At 53.3% G+C, this 14,145-nt stretch overlaps 1 protein-coding gene across 1 annotated transcript in view; it reads left to right on the top strand.

Moving 5' to 3' along the window:
- Positions 1 to 3,611, top strand: part of LOC123648477 (death associated protein) — a 63,925-nt gene extending 60,314 nt beyond the window's left edge. Inside the window, exons 3-4 of the mRNA XM_045566309.1 lie at positions 205 to 247; positions 1,679 to 3,611. Coding sequence (XP_045422265.1) covers positions 205 to 247; positions 1,679 to 1,792 — 157 coding nt within the window. The 3' untranslated portion in view covers positions 1,793 to 3,611. The remainder of the gene's footprint in view (positions 1 to 204; positions 248 to 1,678) is intronic.
- The last annotated feature ends 10,534 nt before the right edge of the window (positions 3,612 to 14,145 follow it).

Raw genomic sequence — 14,145 nt, 5'->3', positions numbered from 1 at the left:
TTTTTTCCTCTCTCGCTCACTGCCTGAAGTAAGCTCAGGAAAAGGAGGGCCTGGGCGCTGCCCGGCTGTCCTCCCCCTCCGAGTTGCCGAGATGGCCTCGTGTGCTCCGCTCCCTGGAGCAGTCTCGCCAGGCCCTCCTTGCCCGCCGTCGGGCCCCCTTAGGAATCGTTGTGTTAAGTCGCCGTTTCCCTTCTTGTTTTCCAGCCCCCCCAAACCCACCGTGTTCATCTCCGGGGTCATCGCACGGGTAAGTCCCGGGGCACCTGCGGGGGATGCGAAGCCTTTGTGTGTCAGCACGTGGCCTCCCAGCTCCTCCCGGTCTTGTTAGACTCTGCCTGGAGTAGCCAGACCACACTGGTCCTCAAGTCTGGGGCCAGTGGCTGTCTCCTCTGTCACACTTCCACGGAGCTTGGCTTTGTGGTTAGGAACGTGTGAAGGAACCCGGAGCACAGAGCACACAGCGGAGCGGATCTGCGGTGCCACAGAGCCACCTTCCTCTGCCCCCCAACCCACCTCCCGCCCCCTCAGGCTGAGCCAGGGGTCGCCAGCCTGCGGCCAGGCCAGGTGTTTGTAAGTGACCTGTGAGCTCAGAATGACTTTACATTCTTAGATGACGGAAAAGATCAAAATAATTATGTGTGGCACCACGTGAGAATTACGTGACATGCAAATGGAGCATGCGGGGACAAGGCTTTAGTGGCACGCGGCCACGGCGGATCTGTGGCTGTTCCGGTTTGCAGATCCCAGCCGAGACTTGTGGTTTGGGTCACACCCTTCACCTTTCAGGAGTCCCCCTCTGGTGAGACCCGACATTCTGTCCTAACTGCTGACGTCCCACCAGCTCCCACAGCAATGCCGTCTGGGGCTCTGTTGCTCTCAGGACATTCCCCAGTCCTTGTAAGATGCCCGGAGAAAATGCCATTGTTGAGGACTACTCACTGTTGGCAGAGCTGTGACCATGGCCCTCCAAAGACCTGGGCACAGATAGGTGGCATGTGTACCACATGAGAGAAAATCAAATGCCAACACCTCAGCCAGTTGGCCCAGCCAGAGCGTGCCGTGGCTCCAGCCCGCCCATGGTGGGCCAGGCATCAGCCCTGGTCACGCACCCACTGTTGGCAATAGAAGCCATCGGATCCCTCTCTGGAAAAACAGTGGCTCCTTCTCCCAGGCTGGGCAGGTTGAATCTAGCTCTATCCCACAGCCGCCCTGTGTGTCTCCTTCCCAGCCAGCGCCCCAGGCCTGGCTCACAAGGGTAGCAGCAAATATGAATTTAGGACTCTGTATTGGTCCTGTCTTGTCCCCAATTTAAGTGATCACAAAAACAGATCCAACAGAAGAAAGCCACCAACACCCAACTCAGAGCCAAGTGAGTTGTGTGGTTCCTATATCTCTCAGCACGGGCAGAGCCAGCAAGCGTTGTCACCATCCTAATGGTGTGTGGCCTCCGCGCCACCTCCCCTGCCTGGGTCTGATGGCCTGGGCCCCCCCAAGAGCCTCAGGACCCCCGCCAGCCACAGGAGACAGGCTGCTACCTGCTGACACGTTCACCGTTCCTGTACTCACCCCGCAGGGACGCTGGGTAGACACACTGGGCCTCGTGGGGGGTGGGGGGTCCTTATACACTGACCGGGGTGTTTACTGTTGATCAGCCCCTGCATTCTGTGTCTCCTGACAGGGTGACAAGGACTTCCCCCCGGCAGCCGCGCAGGTGGCTCACCAGAAGCCCCACGCCTCCATGGACAAGCATCCTTCCCCAAGGACCCAGCACATCCAGCAGCCTCGCAAGTGAGCGGCGCCCAGACCCCGGCCCCGTCACCAGCAGCAGCGCCCCGGCTGTCCTGCGTTGCTGTTCCCCCGACAGAGAGAACTGGCACTTTCTTCCAAACACTGTCCGCTGGGAAATCTAAGACAAAGCAAAGTGCTCCTTCCTTTGCCTTAGATTTCCATACTTGAGACTAGGAATGGCTCACACCCCAAACTTTCTTCACAGGGATCTCTGGTTGGATGTCATTTGAGGATCATTTTGTCCCCCTAGAAGTGCCATTAGTAGAATTTCCCAAGATATGAGTAAAATGAAGTCATTTGAACTTTAGCTTTAGTTCTGTTCCAGCAGTTGCCTGAAGTCCCTATCTGTGGTCTTAAAAACAAGAGGGTGCAAATTTGGGAGGATTAGATTAAGATTAGGGGAAAGCTCAATCATTACATGCCTTTTAGTAATAGGACGATGAAGTCTTCACACCTACGGGAGAGTAAGAAATAAGGGAGTCAACTAAGATGCGGGTTTCAGGGAGGCAGAACGGGAAAGCCCTAGAAACAGGCAGCAGCGGGGTTGAACGTCCCTCCCACTGTGCACCGAGGGATCGCTGTACGGGGTGACCAAGCGCTCACAGGAAAAACAAAACAAAACAGGTATTTTTTGAAATGGCTCTTTTATTCCAGGAGTCAATGTGCCAGAAAATGAGGATGCAGGCGCTTTGCTCAGAGGCCGTTCCTCTGCAGTGAGATCTCAGCATGGCAAGAACGGCATGGCCTCAAGCCAGACAGGCTCCTCTGGGGAAATTGAGGCAAGCCTAGTGATTACCTGTTTTTTGGTAATCACCTCTAGAGCTGCTTTTGAGTTCTGGAAGTGACCAGAGTGGAGGAATAGACTCAGCTAATTCAGGAACACCTGAGCAAGAGAGTTGAAAGCAAGGAAGGACCAGATAAAAAAAAAAAACCTAGGGACGCAAACACCACATTCCATTTGAGCTGGAAAAGCCTGTTGACCAGTGTAACTGTCCAGGAGCCCTGGACGTGTCTGCCTGGGCCCATCCTCACTCGGGCGCATCAGACTGTCCTCTGATTGCTGAGGGTCTCCTGCCCGGAGCTGTCCTAGACTGACTGCTCCGGGGCTCACGGCTAGAGGGTGCCCGGCTTTTCCGAAAAGCCAAAGGGCTCGTTCAGCCAGGTGTGCAAGTCTCCCAGCCCCACTGTCCCGCCCGCCCGCAGTGGGCTGGCTGCAGGTCGGCGTGTGCCGTGAGCAGCGTCCGTGGCGCCAGCCTTGCGGATGCCACTCTGCAGCCCGCGTCGGCCAGCTGGTAGAGCAGCAGCAGACGCGGCCAGACCCAGAGGGAGAGGCACGGCTCGGCCTCACGTTTAAAGGCAGTGTCTGGTTTCCCATCCATGTGACCTGCAGGACACCAGTGTGTAACCCTCAAGGCACGGTGTGGTCACATCTTGAATTTCTTAGTCGCTTCAGTTGGTATAAACTGAAGGCGGCTTGTGGAGACCCAGGAAGCCCGGCAGCCCTGCCATGAAACACTGAGCAAGCAGCCTCCACCCGTGTACCTGCTGCAGCCGGCGCCTGGGAGGGGCCCGGAGCGCCAGGCCGGGCGTGAGACCGTCGCGCCCTCTGCCCCAGACACTCAGAGGCGTCCTTAGTGCTTTCCAGTCTGCAGCTGGAGGGGCCGTTATTCCCAGAGGTGCAGTTTTCATGTGCTTGTGCCTAGGCCTGGCATGCGTCTGTGGGCTCTACATCATTGAATATGAAATGCTTTCCTAAATGAGTTTATTAATTGTTAACGTCAAGAATAATAATGATTATAATAAAGCTTCTGCATTTCTTCTCATGGTTTGTTTTTTTTTCCTCTATTTCAGAGATTCCTTTTTGCATTTTACCAGAGTTGCCAGATGGTTTCAGTAGAAATACAAACATGTGTACATGATGGATATTTTCAAAAATGATTTCCCAGTCACAAAGTCAAACTATTGGACACCTGGCGACTGGAGTCTAATCATCTACTTAAAATGTCATAAAATGGAAAAGCTTAATACAGTTGATTAAAACGTATCGCGTGGGCCCGGCAGCTGGCCCTGTGCTAGGGAGGCTCTTTGGGAACAGATTTAAGAGATGATGATTAATAGGAAGCCCAGGGGTAATGGTGAGCAGCTTTGATGTACAAGACATTTGCTTTAATCAGAAGGTCTCCTGTAACCCTTCCGAGTAAGATGAGAAAGTAATCACAACTATTCAACCTAGAGAGCCAGAATCAGATGATGGAATGTGACCTGGGAGGGGCCCGGAGATTTTCTCCCTGAGCACATTTGTCAGGAAGGACCAGGGGCCACACTCAGCCCCCCCGGCTGTGGCAGTCCTGGCCAGAATCCGCACCTCCAGCAGCCCTGGCCTTGCTCTGCCTGTTGCCTCTGACGCTGCTACTTGTACTCGTGCCTCCTGCCTCTCGGGCTAAACTGAGGACACGCACCAGGATCTGACTCGTTTTGTCTCACTGGCAGAGTCTGTCCTCAGGGAATAGATGGTGGTGGGCAGAAACGCCAAGCACACAGCAAAGATGGAACAGGACCACCCCCAAGGGCTTGCTGCATCATTAATAAACATCACTGTCAACTGTGTCAGTGTCCACAGTGCAGTACCACAAACTGAGTGGCTTAAAGCGACAGAAACGTATTTTCTCACAGTTCTGGGCTCTAGAAGCTTGAAATCAATGTGTCAGCAGGGCCACACTCCCTCTGAAGCCTCTAGGGGAGGACCCGTCCTGGCCTCTCCCAGCTTCCGGAGGTGGCTGGCAATCTCGGTGTTTCGGGCTTGTGGCAGCATAAATGCAGTCTTTGACTCTGCCATCTGTCGTCTCCTGTGCCTCTGTCTCATCCAGCGGCCGCTCCCAGGAACAAGGGTCCTCTGCTCTCCCCTGGGACCGCCCGAGAGCCTGGCAGCCCCTCCCCAAGGCCCAGTGTGCCCCTGGGACGCCCCTGCTGCCCTGCCCTGACTGGGAGGCCAGATCCCTGGGACTGCCCCCTCCCTCGGCCGGTCCCTCCTGGAGGGGTGAAAAGTCCTGTGACATCTCCTTGGATCCACGGCGAGAACAGGGGCCATACTAAAATGCTTTCTGGGCTTCTGCTGGGTTCACGCCCACCCATCTCAGAGAAGCTCCTCGGCTCTGTTCTTCAAACCAGAACCAGCCCCCATGCCGTGGACAGCAGGCCCAGAAGCTCAGGGCGGGTCTCGGGTCCACGTTCCACCTGCTAGGTTCGGGGTGAGCCCTCCTGTGTGCACCAGGGATCGAGGCCACAGGGTGTGACGTGCCAGTGGTTTGGACGAGACCTGGGCAAGGAGACCATGGAGTGACCACCAGCCAAGGGGAGGGCACAGCCAGCCCGGATGAGCCCAAGCTCAGGCACCCTAAGAAAGGGCAGGGACTTGGAGAGGACAGGCCGGGTATGGCCAGGCCCAGCAGGTTGGTAATTCATTAATTATTTTGAAAGCATCTGTCTCCCGCCTCGGCAGTCCGCAGTGTTCTGCTGTTCTGCAGCTTTTCCTGTCTTCGCAGCTGCTGTGCTAGTGAAGTGCTTCTTTTTACAAACCCAAAAGTAAACTTTTTTTCCCTAAGACTTGGCATCCTGCTGGCCTCTGCGGTATAAAAACTAAAACAAAACAAAAAAACAGGCGTTTTGTAACCCTCCCGGGAGGTATCTGCAGCCATATGCTCTTCAGGAACAGAGAGCGAGAGTAGGTGGCGATGGGGGACCGTGGAACTCTCCGCGCTTGAAATAGCCTCATAAAAGTTGCATTAGCCAGAGAGCTCCAGAGAAACAGAACCGACGGCTGTGTGTGTGTGTGTGTGTGTGTGTGTGCATGTATATGTATATATGTGTACACACACACACACAGAGACTTATTTTAAGGAATTGGCTACAAGATTATGGGGACTGGCAAGTCCAACATGTGCAGGGTGGCCGGCAGGCGGGAGGCCCAGGGAGAGCTGACATTGCAGTTAAGTCCGAAGGCCGTCTGGCCGGCCCAGTTCCCTCTTGCTCAGGGGAGGTCAGTCTTTGTTCCATTCAGGCCTTCAACTGATTGGACGAGGTCCACCCGCATTATGCAGGGCACCTGCTTTGCTCAGAGTCCACTGATTTAAATATAAATCTCATGCAAAAACACCCTCACAAGAAACATCCACGATTATGTCATGGTGCCCAAATATCTAGGCACTGTGACCCAGCCAAGTTAATGCATAAAATTAACCAACATAACAGCTCATCGCAGCTCATTCGTCTCTGAGTCCTCAAAGCATCTTGGATCTGTTTTCACTCTGACCCTACAGACGTGTCTGCCTGTCTTCACAGCATTCTGTCTAACACCCACCTTGCTCTTCCAAACTGAGTTTCTAAAATTCAATGAAGGGCATTCATGACAGGAGAAAATTATTTTCCCTCATCCTCCCCTTTAATCCTAAATATTATTATAAACCCAACTGCCATGCTTTCCAAAAAAAATCCAATTTATCAACTGGAAAAGACCCAACATGGTCTGAGATAATGAACTAATATAATCTAAAGGATTTGGGACTCTACCCAGAAGCCCTGGACGAGCTTTTTGATTACATTTCAACACAGCCATTCCGCACTACAGAGGGTCGCGTAAAAGAGAGAGTCCAGCCTTTCGTAGCATAAGGGCTCAGTTTCCTGTGCAAATTACCAGAAACCCACTTGTGTTATTCTTTAAGTAGGGATGGATTGAGGATGTGGAATGTGCTTAGAGAACTAGTAATGAGCTTCGCTATCTCTAGGGCAAGGGTTTTCACCCAGGGATGATGTTGTCCCCCAGGGAACATTTGGCAATGTCTGGAGACATTTTTGGTTTCCACACTGGGGAGTTGGAGGGTGCTTGTGGGTGACATCTAGAGGAAGAAGCCTGGGATCTACTAAAAATCTATAATAATGCAATTAAACAATCAAAAGCAAATTTCCCTCTACCTGGAATCTTGGGAGGGGGGGAATACATTTGTTTTGGAGATGACGGCACATTTAGTGGAAGCAGCTAAAGTGGCTCAAGCTTGTGCATGTTTTCCAGTCCCCGGAGCAGGAAATGGTGAATTGCTATGATGCAGATTTGCTCCTGGACGCAACGGACAATTTTAGATAAAGCAAATCTCCTTCGGGGAGAGCGTGCGTTGGCTCTACAGCATTATGGTTGTTTTCTCAGTCACTGATACAAAGAAGAGCCAAGATAATGTCCTTGGTGGCTTCCCCGCACACTCACCTAGGGCGGGAAGGACAGTCACACTGGCTTTTGGCTCAGCTGTTTAAATATGCTCAAAGAGAGGTCTAGAAACCTCTTGCCAAACAATTGCAGCCTGTTTTCCAAAATGGACCGTGTGTGCCTCGAGCTGATTAGCCTGAGAGTTATCAGCACACACGGCAAAGGGGTGCAGAGCTACGGAGGAGAACGAGCGCCTCCCTGAACAAGCGGCTTGCACAGAACCTCGGGTAGGTAACAGTCTCCTTCAGGGCTGTGACTTTGACTTGGCCCTGTCTCCTAGCACAGTGCTCACCTGTCGGAGCCCCTCAGCAGACCCTTGCTCTGTCACAGAAGGAGTGAAGACTGGGTGTGAGCTCTTGGGGAAAGTGGTCATTTCTTACCCCTGGCACTTCCTCGTACCTCCAAACCACTGGGCGGTGACTCGGAATACTGGCATCGACATATCCCTCAGACTCTGAAGATGTTCAGTTAGTCGGTTCCACTGTTAGCGGCAACGTGTGCAACTAGATTACTTCATACAGTACATAAATAACAAATTTCAGAGCATTAGACAAAACAAAACTTTGCAAAGGTCATTGTTTTATCACAACCCTCTACCTTCTGTACCAACGCAGCCTCCATCCTGACCTAATAGGACCAGTGGCCAATGCGAGAAACCCATATCCTGAGACGTGGCTCTGGACGGACAAGTGTAAACCATGCCTAAGAAGACAGGCTTGAGGGGTAGAGAGGATCTCTAAACACAAACAACCACAGAGGCCGGGCGTGGTGGCTCACGCCTGTAATCCTAGCACTCTGGGAGGCCGAGGGGGGAGTACTGCTTGAGCTCAGGAGTTCGAGACCAGCCTGAGCAAAACCGAGACCCTGTCTCTACTAAAAATAGACAAATTAGCAGGGCATCGTGGTGCGCACCTGCAGTCCCAGCTACTCAGGAGGCTGAGGCAGGAGGATCATTTGAGCCTAGGAGTTTGAGGTTGCAGTGAGCTATGATGATGCCATGGCACTCTATCCGGGGCAACAGAGCAAAAACTCTGTCTCAAAAAACAAACAAAAACCATAGCCATAAATTAATAAATAAAGACAAACCCTAAAAAAAATTGAGGGGTAACCAAAAATTACATTTCCCTAATGCATACTAAGGCAATCACCTGAAATTACTTTGTTACGTCACATTGTACATGTCCAACAGCCCCAGGATGGCGCTAAGCCAATCTAGCCAGTTAAGACAACTGATGACATCCCTTATGTATTTGTCTGGTTTCATAGCTAAAGTATTTTTCCTGCCTTAATACTAATTTTTTCAACTTAATAAGTTATTTAACTATCCTCATATATGTTCTTAGCAAATCAAAAGAATCCCCAAAAAAGTGATCCTAGGAAACAACAACAAAACCAAAAGATTATTACTTTGCAGGCACAGTGGCTAAGAAAGAGAACTGGCATTAGTTCAATAAACAAGTATTTTCTTCAAGGACAATTAGATAACCTGAGCATAATAAGACAATGATAAATGGGTATGTATTAATTAAAACCTTGTTTAAACCATATAAAGTTAGCCAGAGTTATACTATCTTTCATTAATCACAAAGGTATCAAAGTAGACAGATGTCCCACTGGAGGGACATGTGTTCTGGTTCTAAATCACCACCACCATCACCATCACCACCACCATTTACTGAACGTGTACTATGTGCCAGGCACTGCCAGCAATCTTACCTGGTAGGTGTTGTCATTATTGCTATTTTTCAGATGAGGAAACTAAGGCTTAGTGTGGTAAAATAACTTAATTCACATACCCAGTAGGTGGCTAAGATTGATCTGTTGCTATGTTCTTTGCTTTCCACTGCCAATCTTTAAAGAGCAGGGCACTACACAGTCATTTTCACACGTGATACCCCACTGGTCTCATTTCTATACGCAGCCTCTGACCACCCAGGCCATCTCTGGTGTCCTCTCTTGCCCCACAGAAGAGCTTAGATGTTCCTCTGTCCCCAGGGCTCACGTCAACCGGCAGAAGTCATTCCAGGTGGAAGCAAGTAGGGCCTCAAAATTACAACAGCTAGGTCCTCCAGTTGTCAAACAGCTAGATCACCAACTGGAGCCTTAGGTCTTGTTCCCAGGATGGGCAGCCCTAGGAGAAGTGTGAAACTGTTCCTCTTGGAGGTCCTCAGTGGGCCAGAGCACGAGAAGGAGGAAATCTCTGAAGACTAACGTCCTGCATTCGCTGTGTGGAAATCCAGCTTGGAGCCGTAGACCCTGTCTCGGTCAGCACCAAAGAGGACCCCCCATGCACACGTAGCAGGTGCTCACCTTCAGTGGGGCCGGAGCAGGGAGCTGTCAGGGAAGGCCCTGTGGGCCGAGCAGGTCACAATGGCGAAGGTCTCCGAAAGTCTGACGCAGAAGAGGGTGCTCTCGCTCTTGCCCTTCAGGAGATGTTAGAGGGCAGAAAACGCAATTAAGACACTGACTTTCTTCACTTGGCTGCAGGGATGCCAGTGGCTTCCCAGCATCCATTCTCCCCTTCTTTGGAATGGAGCCCCATCATATACAGGCAGGCAATTGGCTCAGTTCTACAACTTCATTTTCCAATCTGACAGTTAAGGTGGCCGCATGGCTGAGTTCCGGTGAGTGGGCTATACCAGCGGATGGTGTCTGAAAGAGAGCCGACTCACCCAGAAGACCTGCATGTTTCTTCCCCTCGCTCCTTCCTCCTGCCTGGAAAACAGGTGTGATGGCTTGCCCTCTAGCAGCCAGTTTGGATCATGAGGCAACTAAGGGAATGGCAGCCCCTTCCCAGGCTGACAGAGCAGAAGGAGAGGAGGAGCCTGGGTCCCTGGTGACAGTGTTACCACCATGATGGCCCCAGTCCGCCTCTCTGGACTTTGCTAAGAGAGATACACACTCTTAAGTATTTAAGTAACAGAAAAGTTCGGAGCACAGACTTTGGAGCTGAGCACCCTGCGTTATATCTCAGCCCCTTCGCTCACTGGCACCAAGACCTTGGATAGTTACTTGGCCTCTCTGTACCTCAGTTTCCCTGTCTGTAAAATGAGAATAATAACGATCCCCATGTTACAGTGTTGTTACGTGCCTGGCACGTAGTATGCATAGCAGGTGCTTCATAAGTATAAGCTGTGATGATGATGATGATGATGATGATGGTGACAATGCTCATTATGGAGTTTTCTGTTATGAGTGGTTAAACCTACCCTGGTACGTAGGCTCACAATGGCCGAGCAGAAGTGGGTTTTCTCTCTTGAATGAAGGATGAGACATACTCCTCAGTAATCCCTTTCACCAGCTTTTCTGTGAAACCATGAGGTCAGAAGATCAGAGGCCACTTTCAAAGGGGCAACAGGGACCCTGAAGTGCTGCAGCAGACGCACTGTGCGCCAATCATGGAGCCTCTAGACCTCGAGTACTGCAGCATGGCCCTAGGGCAAGGTGCCAAGGATGACCGTGCACGGTCCAAGGCGGCTCACCAGAACCGCGGATCACACGGGACCTGGGCCCAAACAGCTGTGGCCCGGTTCTCCCTGGGGGAGACCTTCTAACGGAGCACGTCAGAACTCAGAGTGCCCCTAAAACACGGCTCTCCTCACCTCACTGCAGGCCGTGTTATGGGACCAACCCTCCATCAGGAATCACCTGGGGGTCTTGAGATCTGTCCAGATCACCTGGAGACCGTGGGGGCGGGGAAGAGAGGGAGAAGCCCTGAGGACTGTCGTCGCGGTAATGGGCACAGAGTCGAGCTCCATGCGCCCCCAGCAGCTCTGCCCAGGACCGCACGGGCAGGGTGTGCCGTGTTCGTCCAGGATTTGCCCTTCTCTGAGGATACGATGAACCCTTCTGGGCTCACAAAGAAAGGGTGCAGCCGGGATGGCCCTGTCCGTCTGCCCCAGAGACCTTTCCTCACTCCGCTTACCATGCGCGCACTGTCGTTCGGTTCCGTCAAGCAGGCCCAGCCCTTCTCCCGGTGTGCTTTTCTGGGAGAAGGGCCAGGCTGAGCCTAACAAAGCAGGTGCTTTCCCACACTGCTGTCGTCTTCCGCGCTCATTTCGCTGGTTCCTGTTGTCGTTTAATACCCTCCCAGTCAAACAACGCCCATGTCGGCGTGGCCTGATCGCACTGTCCTGAGGGGCACTGGCAGGACAGCCACCCCCCCACACCAGTCGGTGGCAGCTGGGAGCAGGTCATTTTCCTGACCCCTGGCAGATGAGACGAGGAGGTTGACAGCTGCCCTGAGCCTGGCTTCCAGCTCCCTCACTCGAGCCTCTGCCCGTGTCTCCAGCCCTAAGAATGACGCAGCTAGAGCCTCGCACCCCCCCCAGCTCAGAAACTGTGCCGTCCAGACGGGAGGCGGCCACACACCCCTGGCCTGGCCCCCGAGGTGGCCCTGGGGCCCTAGAGCACAGAGTGACCTGAGGCCCTCTCTCCTTGCTCCTGCCCCTCTGCGGGGCTCAGGGGGCTTTTGTGGGGTGACGCTGAGTGGGTTGGGTGCGGACACCAGCTGTGGTCCCTCCTTTAGTCTCAGGAACAAAATGCCCCAGGCGGCCACACATGCGGCCGCTGTCCAGGTGAGGAGCTTTCAGAGCTGGTGGAGGTGAGCGGGTGAGGGGGTGTGGGAGACGGCGGTGCACCCTCGCCTGGAACCTCGCTGGCCTACACTCAGGAGGCAGCCCCGGGCTTTAGAGTGGCCTATTATTGAGTCTGCACCATGGCAGAGGAAGGTAGGGAACAGGTTTCTAGTGGCTGCCAACTCTGTGTTAGCCTTGTTAAAGATCTTAGCACAATTTCTATGTCACTTAATTAAATCTTTATGAAAATGCTACCAACTAGGAACAGCCCCGTTTTAAAAATGAGGATGTGGGCTGGGTGCAGCGGCCCAGGCCTGTAGTCCTAGCACTCGGGGAGGCCGAGGCGGGAGGGTCACTTGAGCTCAGTAGTTTGAGACCTCCCTGACCAGCCTCCATCTCTACTGAAAAAATAGAAAAAGTACCTGGGTGTGGTGGTGCACACCTGTAGTCCCAGCCTCTCAGGAGGCTGAGGCAGGAGGATGGGTTGAGCCCAGGAGTTGGAGGCGGCAGTGAGCTACGATGACGCCACTGCACTCTACCTGTGGAGACAAGTCGAGGCTCTGTCTCTAGATAGATAGATAGATAGATAGATAGATAGATAGATAGATAGATAGATAGATAGATGCTGAGCATCCAGGTTAAACAACATGCCTGGGCCCACAGCCAGTGGGGACAGAGCTGACCCACAGCCCATGCCCCCCTCACTCTGTCGTGATCCGTGGGCTGGCAGCCACCTGGGGCCAGGAGCCAGGTGCTTCTCGGCCTCCCTCAGCGGGAAGGCCCACGGCAGAAAGCCCACAGGTACTCGGGGAGCCACACCTGTGGGCCGAGCCCTGTTCCAAATGCTGGGGAGACAAAGGTCAGGCCTCTGTGCTCGGTGGGCGCCAGGCACCCCCACAACATGGGAAATGCTTCAAAGGAGACAAGAGAGGGGAACGTGGTGCAGAAAGACCCGAGTGGAGCTTTAGCTGGGGTGCCAGGCAGGACCCGAGGGGCCACTCTGGGCTGAGGGCTGAGAGGAGAGGAGACTTTGGAGTGGTCTGAGCGCGGCAGGCAGAGGAAAAGCAAGGCGAGAACGAGCTCATCTCACCCATGGGCATCACGGACATGAGGAGAGTAGGCTGGGGCCAGACCCCGCGGGCCCCCAGGGCCATGGGAGGAGGTATTTTTTCCTAGGTGCAGCGGCAGACTGCAGGAAGGGTTTGAGCAGGAGACTGGCAGGACTCATCACACTTCAACAGATCCTTCCGCACATGGGGAGAACGGATCAGAGAGGAGCGGGAGTGGAATGAGGCCGAGGCCAGATGAGTGTGATGGTAGCTCAGACCAGGCTGGTAGCAGAGAATCGATAAAAGATTCAATGAATACTTTATAAATAAACACAGTGCAAGGCCTGACTGAAGTTAAAATTCAGTATTTGGTGCTGCCCTGACACTCGGTAACACCAGGGGGAACTGAACGGTCTAACCACAGGCTCCTCCCCCCACTCTGCTCGCGGGGATAAGGCCGGCTGGCCAAACTGCCCTCCCTATCATAGGACCAGGCACAGCTGCTACCCGTGAGTGACAGCAAGTTTCCCGCCAGCCCTGCGGTCTTTCCAACAAGCCAGCCACACCCTCTTGTGCAAACCAGGGCGCACGTACCCTCTCGACACCACGAGGCCTGCCTCTCACAGGCTCTGCTTGCTCACTGTGTCCCCAGGTGGCCCCGTGTGGCAAGCACTGTCCCCCTCCCCAGGCTGCATGTGCCATTAATGGCCTGCCATGGAGGTCATCTGCCCAGTGTCGGGTGTTGGGTGGAGAGGAGGCAGTCAGACCTGCAGCCGGTGGGCGTGGTGGCCCAGGCCCCTCCCAGGCCCCTCGCGCCCCTGATCGGCAGTCTGGGGTGAGAGTGTGGATTGAATTGTGTCCCCAAAAAGATACATCCAAGTTCTAACCCCACGTATGTACCTGTGAATGTGACTTTACTTGGAATAGGATCTTTGCACATGTAATCGAGTTAAGATGAGGCCATACTGGATCAGGGTGGCCCTATACGGAGAGGAACATTTGGACACAGTCACACACAGAGAGAAGATGGTCGTGTGGTGACAGAGACAGACATTGGAGTGCTGTGCCACAAGCCAAGGAATGCCGAGGACTGCCAGCAGGCATCAGGGGCTGGGAGAAGCACGGGAGACTTCTCCCCTAGAGCCTTCAGAGGGAGCCTGACCCTGCCAACGCCGCGAGTTTGAACTTCTGGCCTCCAGAGCTGTGAGCTTTGAGCCATGCAAGCTTGTGTGATTTGCTAACGCTCCTCGAAGAAACTAATACAGGTGGGGCCAAAAACACATTTCTGACCATTTTCCAGGTGGTGCTGATGTTACTGGGCTGGGGACCCCCCACTGAGAACCGCTGGTTTAGGTACCTGGAGTTACCTAATCAGGGAGAACAGAAGAGTTGCCCAATGTCTCAAGGGCCACCTGGCCCTGAGTCCAGACTAGGACAAGTGTGAGGAGTTAGAGAAACAGCCCGGGGCTAGGGCTCA

The sequence above is a fragment of the Lemur catta genome, chromosome 12 (assembly GCF_020740605.2).
Source record: "Lemur catta isolate mLemCat1 chromosome 12, mLemCat1.pri, whole genome shotgun sequence".
Taxonomy (NCBI): Eukaryota; Metazoa; Chordata; class Mammalia; order Primates; family Lemuridae; genus Lemur; species Lemur catta.
Note: the sequence above shows the minus strand (reverse complement) of the source record. Positions and strands in the feature narration are given on the sequence as shown.